This window comes from Loxodonta africana, chromosome 7, assembly GCF_030014295.1.
Source record: "Loxodonta africana isolate mLoxAfr1 chromosome 7, mLoxAfr1.hap2, whole genome shotgun sequence".
Lineage (NCBI taxonomy): Eukaryota > Metazoa > Chordata > Mammalia > Proboscidea > Elephantidae > Loxodonta > Loxodonta africana.
In genome coordinates, this window is record NC_087348.1 from 24747798 (window position 1) to 24754646 (window position 6849).

General features: G+C 37.9%; 2 protein-coding genes across 2 annotated transcripts; one reads left to right on the plus strand and one right to left on the minus strand.

Annotated features, from left to right (window-relative positions):
- Positions 1-1688: 1688 nt before the first annotated feature.
- On the plus strand, positions 1689-3604 carry LOC135231840 (olfactory receptor 9G19-like). The gene has a single exon (XM_064289037.1). It carries the CDS (start codon positions 2088-2090, stop codon positions 3021-3023), a length of 936 nt encoding a protein of 311 aa, XP_064145107.1. The 5' UTR covers positions 1689-2087; the 3' UTR covers positions 3024-3604.
- Positions 3605-4804: 1200 nt separating this feature from the next.
- Positions 4805-5752, minus strand: LOC135232058 (olfactory receptor 9G4-like). Its single transcript, XM_064289342.1, has one exon. The coding sequence runs from the start codon at positions 5741-5743 to the stop codon at positions 4805-4807; it is 939 nt and encodes a 312-aa protein (XP_064145412.1). The 5' UTR covers positions 5744-5752.
- Positions 5753-6849: the final 1097 nt, after the last annotated feature.

Below are 6849 nucleotides of genomic sequence, written 5' to 3' on the forward strand. Positions count from 1 at the left end.
AAGTCACTAGGGGTGTAGTAATAAACCAGGCAAAATCCTTCCTCTCATGTAGTTTACACCCTTATTGTTATTGGTAGTTGCCTTCAAGAAGATACCAATTCATGATGCCCTGTGTGTTACAGAGTAGAACTGCTCCATAGGGCTTTCAAGGCTGTTACCTTTTGGAACCATATTGCCAGGCCTGTCTTCTGAACTGTCTCTGGGTGTGTTTGAACCACCAACCTTTTGGCTAGTAGTGGAATGCTTACTGTTTGTGCCACCTAGGCACCTAGGGGCTCCATTAACTTTCTAGTGAGCTCCTATCACCTCTTGACCCCAGTGACAAAGTGGACTCATGAAAAGGTGAATGGAGCACTATATCACTGCAGACAATTTGACCACTCAATGATTTTCTCCAGTTATCTTCTATTCCTTCACATAATTTCTAGAAGAATGCTATGAAGAATTACAAAGCAATTTGCATAGCTGTGGAGAAGTTCTTAACAAAGTAGTAAAATCCCTTAAGAAACATTTTTGAAATATGTGTTCAGATTTTTGATTGTCACAAAGATTGAGGCCCCTCCTGGCCATTTAGTATCTAGGAGACAAAGATGAAAGGTGTCCTGCATGCATGGGGCAGCCCCTTACAAACAAAATGTACCACTTCTTATACACAGTCTTGATAGATATTTGTGCATGTGAACCTCTTTATGATAAAGAATCTGAAACTGATTCCACTTTAAAAATAAACATAATATATATTTTGCAAAGCTTTCATACATACGAATTTTTCTAGAAATGCAGTGACTGAAAATTAAGAGACAATCGTAATGTATTTGTTCAGGATTTTACCAAGAATTATTCGCTATTCCAGAAAAATTTAAATATCTACAAAGTACGTTTTCCAAGGCTTTAATATATACGAGCTTGCCTAGGAATTAAAAATTGAGGGAAGATTGTTATTTATTTTGTTGGGGACTTTATCAAGAAGTGTTCTTATAAGAAAAATCTTGTTACCAATGTAAATGTCATTTCTGATATTTGAATCATGGGTGTATTCATAAGGATTTTATATATGTGTGTAAGTATCTGTTTCGTTAAGTATTTCAGTATTTACATATTCAAATTGACATTGTTTTATATAATTCCTGTAATTATTACAGTGTAATAGTTATATAATAAACTTTCCTTTTATTTAACTTTACATTAGGCGTAGTATATTTTCATACATATATATGTTTATAAGTAGTTTGATCTATAAATTTCATTTCAGGACTATAAAGGAGGCATAATTTTTGATACTGTAGAATAATGCTAAATGCTAATGTAGAATAATGCCAAGTGCAAAATGGTAATGTTTGATACTTTAGAATAATGCTAAATTCTAGGCTTTTCGACACTGAAATACTCACAATGATGTCACGTTTGATTTACTTGACGTAACCAGATGGATTTGATCATTTATCTCCACTCTGAAATTTCACTCTGATTCTCAACCTAGTCTTCACTCTTGGGATTTATGATAATTGTACCAAAGGCTCCTCTAGGGTAGCTGAGAGGAAAACTTTCTCTATATTTGCATAACTACATTTTGCAAACTGCAGGGACCTTCCTGCCTCTCATGGGATCTGAACAACTTGCCCATTTCTTCTGGTAAATAAAGGAAGGGAGGGTTTCCCTTGGTGTTTAAATTCAATTAGATCCTTTCCCACCTTTTTTTTTTTTAAATCCATCACCCACTTTTACTTTTTTCATAACATTTAACATTATCTGCAAATCTTTCTATACTTATTTTTTATTCTTATGTGTTTACTCATTTAGAAGAAAAGCCTAGAACAGCACCTGAAGCTCAAAAAATTTTATTTTGAAAATAATAAACAGACTCCAGCAGCATTATGGCTGTACCGGTACAAACACATTTTACTGAAATGAATGCATTGAGGCTCAGAGAACTACCATCAGTTTCTCAAGTCAAGATTCCTGCTCAGAACTCTGAATTCTAATGCCTTTAGTCTTGAAAACATCACATATACCTGGCACATAGAATGTCTTCATTTTATTTGAGTTGAGTGAACAAAACTCCATTTTTAGGTAAGGTTCCTTTAGCCATGGAGAGGAGCAATCACAATGTGACAGAGTTCATCCTGGTGGGCTTTACAACAGACCCTGTGATGCAGTTGATCCTATTTGTGGTGTTCCTTGGTGTGTACTCTGTGACTCTGATGGGAAATACCATGCTCATAACATTGATCTGTAATGACTCCCGGCTTCACACACCTATGTATTCTTTCATTGGCAACCTGTCGTTCCTGGATCTCTGGTATTCCTCTGTCTATACCCCAAAGATCCTAGTCACCTGCATCTCTGAGGACAAAAGCATCTCCTTTGCTGGCTGCATTGCTCAGTTCTTCTTCTCTGCTGGGCTGGCATATAGTGAGTGCTACTTGTTGGCCGCCATGGCTTATGACCGCTATGTGGCCATCTCCAACCCCTTGCTTTATGCCCAGGTCATGTCAAAAAGACTGTGCATTTTTTTGGTTATATGCACCTATACTGGAGGTTTCATCAACTCAACAATACTCACCAGTAACACATTCACATTGGATTTTTGTGGTGACAACGTCATTGATGACTTTTTCTGTGATGTCCCACCGTTGGTGAAGTTGGCATGTGATGTGAAAGACAGCTACCAGGAGATGCTGTACTTCCTTCTGGCCTCCAATGTCATCACCCCCTCTGTGCTCATACTTGCCTCCTACCTCTTCATCATTGCCGCCATCTTGAGGATCCGCTCCACCCAGAGCCGCCTCAAAGCCTTCTCTACCTGCTCTTCCCACTTGATTTCTGTCACCTTATATTATGGCTCCATTCTCTACATCTACTCTCGCCCAAGCTCCAGTTATTTCCTTGAGAGGGACAAGATGGTTTCTACGTTTTATACTGTGGTCTTCCCCATGTTGAATCCCATGATCTATAGTCTGAGGAATAAAGATGTGAAAGAGGCTCTGAAAAAACTCCTTAAGTTAAAACAACTAGAAGCCTAAATTGACATAAATTTCTTAACCCAGTGCTAAGTAATAATGGATTGCTTCAGGGCAAGTTGGGGAACTGGAATAAGAAATACTCTTTTTTATTAAAAGAATTCATTGAAAAAGATGTATTTCTTTGTTTTAGATTCTTTGTTTTGTTTTCGTAGTGATCAGACTTCAATCTGTACTATAGAATATACAGCAACAGAGGAAGAAAGTTGCTATTGAGTCGAATCGAAACAGACGTATGTTGACCACGTGTTTTGAAGAACTGTGCTCAATAGTGTTTTCAATGGCTATTAGAAACGAGGGTGGCAAAGGTTTGTCTCACATACTTTGGGCATGTTATCAGGAGGGATTAGTCCCCGGAGAATGACATAATGCTTGGTAAAGGGGAGGGTCAGCGAAAGAGAGGGAGACCCTCAATAAGAGAACTGACACAGTGGCTATAAGATGGGCTCAAGCATAGCAAAGATTGTAAGGATGGTGCAGGACCCAGCAGCACTTTGTTTTGCTTACATAGGGGAACTGTGATTTTGAAGGGATTCCACAGTACCTAAGAACAACAACATGACTTTTCAGAAGCAGAGGCACCTCCCAGTGGGTTTTAACCTCCAGTCTCTATGGTTACTAGCTGAGCACATGACCTTTTGTTTCTCCCAGGGACCACTATATATAATATAGCTCTGGTTTAATATTAACGTAGTTTAAAAAAAAATACACATCTTGGTTTAATGTGAAACAAGGAAGAGTCAGTTTAATATTAATATAGGTTTTTTTTTAAAGGAATCTTGGTTCAATGTAAAACAAACAGATGTATGTATTACTTCTGAGATCCCAAAGGTTTAATTTTTACATGGCTGTGTCCCCTGAAATTGACTGGACTTTTCTTTATTCCTTATGTGATGGTTACTATGGAAATGTGAAGAAAATGTTATAAGGAGTGTTAAAACTTGTAGAATACATCCCAAACACTTCCAGTCAAGTACTCCCAGTGTTTCCGTGGTGATAGACAAATACAGATTGTTAAGAATTTTGTGATGAGTAGAGTGTGCACAGTGACCCATTAGAAAATAAATACATTTGAGGAAAGATCAGAAATGCCAGAACCAATACAAGCAGTGAAGTGGCTAAAGTTCTTTGTCCTAAAATTTTAATTTAGATGCATTTTCTAAAGGTGTTCATTTCAGCAGTAGTTATAATTTTTCAGTAGCAAAGGTCTAACTTCTGAGCTTCAAAGTCCTCATTTGTAAAATGGAACTAATAATTGTTAACTTGCAGTGTCCTAGAGAGTATTGAAAATAATATTTACTAAACATTTGCTCTGTGTCCGATATTGAGCTGTAAACTTTCTTTAAAGTTCAAGTTTTCTGGTAGAAGAAAAGAAACGATGAGTCTAGAATAGACTGGTTTTTAATTTTTTTTTTTTTATTTGTCTGTTTCATTTTGTTCCACCTGAGTCTGTTATTTTCCCCTAGTGGGAGCATATAGTGTGATGTGGATTGAGAGACAATACTGTGGTATACTCACTGTATGAGCGAGAAATCAATCTTTTTAAGGTGACATACAAATTTGTAGAGCTATCTTTCTCCATGAATTTAAAATCATTCTTTTTTATAATCTAAATACCTCCTAAACAACAACATAATGAAAATTATGGAATTGTTTACTTAGTATTTCATTAAATCTAACTTGTGGAATTTAATTGAAATAGATCAATATTTTCAAACATGTATATAAGTCAATGATTTGGAAAATACGGTAAGAGCATTCATTAAGAAGATAAATGATGACCTTCATCCTTGTGGTCGTATTGTCTGTATTGCTTTCCTGAAAGCCTCTTTGACATCTTTGTTCCTCACACTGTAGATGAGAGGGTTGAGCAATGGGTTCATCACAGTGTAGAACAGAGCAGCCACTTTGTCTCTTTCCAGGGAATAGGTGGAACTAGGCCTTGAATACATGAAGAGTAAGGATCCATAGAAGAGCATGACTGAGATCAGGTGGGAAGCACAGGTTGAGAAGGCTTTGAGCCTTCCTGTGGCCGAGTGGATCCTCAGGATAGCCTGAAGGATGTTGAAATAAGAAATCAAGATGGCAAGAATGCTGGAGAGGACTGTGAAGCCCACCACACCCAGGAGCACTTTTTCATAGACCTTTGTATCGGTACAGGACATTTTTACCAATGGTGGTACATCACAGAAGAAGTGGTCAATGATATTCTTACCACAGAAACTCAGGCGGAAAGTGTTGGCAGTATGGGCTATGGCATTCAAGAACCCTCCAATGTAGGAACCAGCAACTAGCCCAGTACGGAGAGAACTGGACATGGTACCTGAATAGAGTAAGCGGTTACAAATTGCCACATGGCGGTCATAAGCCATGGCTGCTAGGAGATAGCACTCAGTGTAGGCTACAACACAGGAAAAGAACATCTGGGCCCCACAGCCAGCCAAGGAAATATGTTTATCTTCTGAGACACAATTAACTAGGATTTTGGGGGTAAACAGTGAGGTGTACCAGAAATCTAGGAAAGACAGATTGCCTATGAAAAAGTACATAGGTGTGTGAAGACGGGAATCAATCCGGATTAAGATAACCAAAGTCATGTTCCCGGACAAGGTTATCAAATACAGCAACAGAAATATTCCAAATAGAATCAGCTGCAACTGGGTGTCTGCTGAGAAGCCCACCAAAATGAATTCAGTCAGGGTGGTTCGATTTCCCACTTTCATGTCCACAGAGGTGAAAGTCTGATAAAGATTATGAGAGTGAGAGAAAAAAAAAAAAAAAAGCTCTAGTTTTTCTATTGTAAGAAGCAAAATGAGGATATCAATTAAGGCATCATAGTAAAAACATTACTGAATTTGGGTTGATATCCCAGTAGCTAATTGGCTTCCCTCTGGCTCTAATGGCAGTGAGAGAAAGTTGAATCCAAGAGAGGACTGCAATTTTTTTCAGTGTTTAAAACTTTTGCTTTTGGGGTAAACCCAAGTCAGCATTGTAACCGGGATGCCAACTAAGTACTCTAGCTCAAGGTCTATTGTTCTTACTTGTTAAGAAGTGAGGCATGGTTGTACTCATTTTTCAAGTATGGCTGATGATGTTCATAAAGGACATGACTTGATTAATGACACTGAAAAAAACAGCTTGGGGTCCTCAAAACTATTCCATTTCTCTATTAATACATAATGAATCTCTAAAATCCTAGTGGCATTGTGGTTAAGTGCTACAGCTGCTAACAAAAAGGTTACCAGTTCAAATCCACCACGAGCTCCTTGGAAACTCTATGAGGCAGTTCTATTCTGTTTTATAGGGTTGCTATGAGTTGGAATCAACTCAACGGCAATGGGTTTGGTTTAGTTTTGGTACTCATTAGCACATAAAGTACAGTTGCTTTAGCCCTACACCTGAGATTCTCAAAAGGCTGGATTAAATCTGCCTTCCCAACCTTTTCTCTGGCTACTTGTCTTTATCTACTCAAGACTTCAACGAAACTTGATTACTCCCATAACTTATTTCCCCATAATAATCTCATACAGACTAGGAATTTCACAGCCAGTGTTGTGCTGCCATCCATATGTACACTATAATATTATTTCTGAATCTGCTTAAGCTTGAATATATTTTGTCTTAACTGAAATGTGATTAATATATGTTCAATGTATAAAAAGTTGTGTCATAGTCACTATTTCAAAGGTATTTCTGAACTTTCCCAGCTAGGTTATCAATGTTTATATAAGGGAATATATCTGGGACTCAGTGGCATCAGTAGGGTTGGTGTTGCCCAGTGTGACAACTCATGGTGTCACCTCCCCCATGGATCTCCTTCCTACCAGAG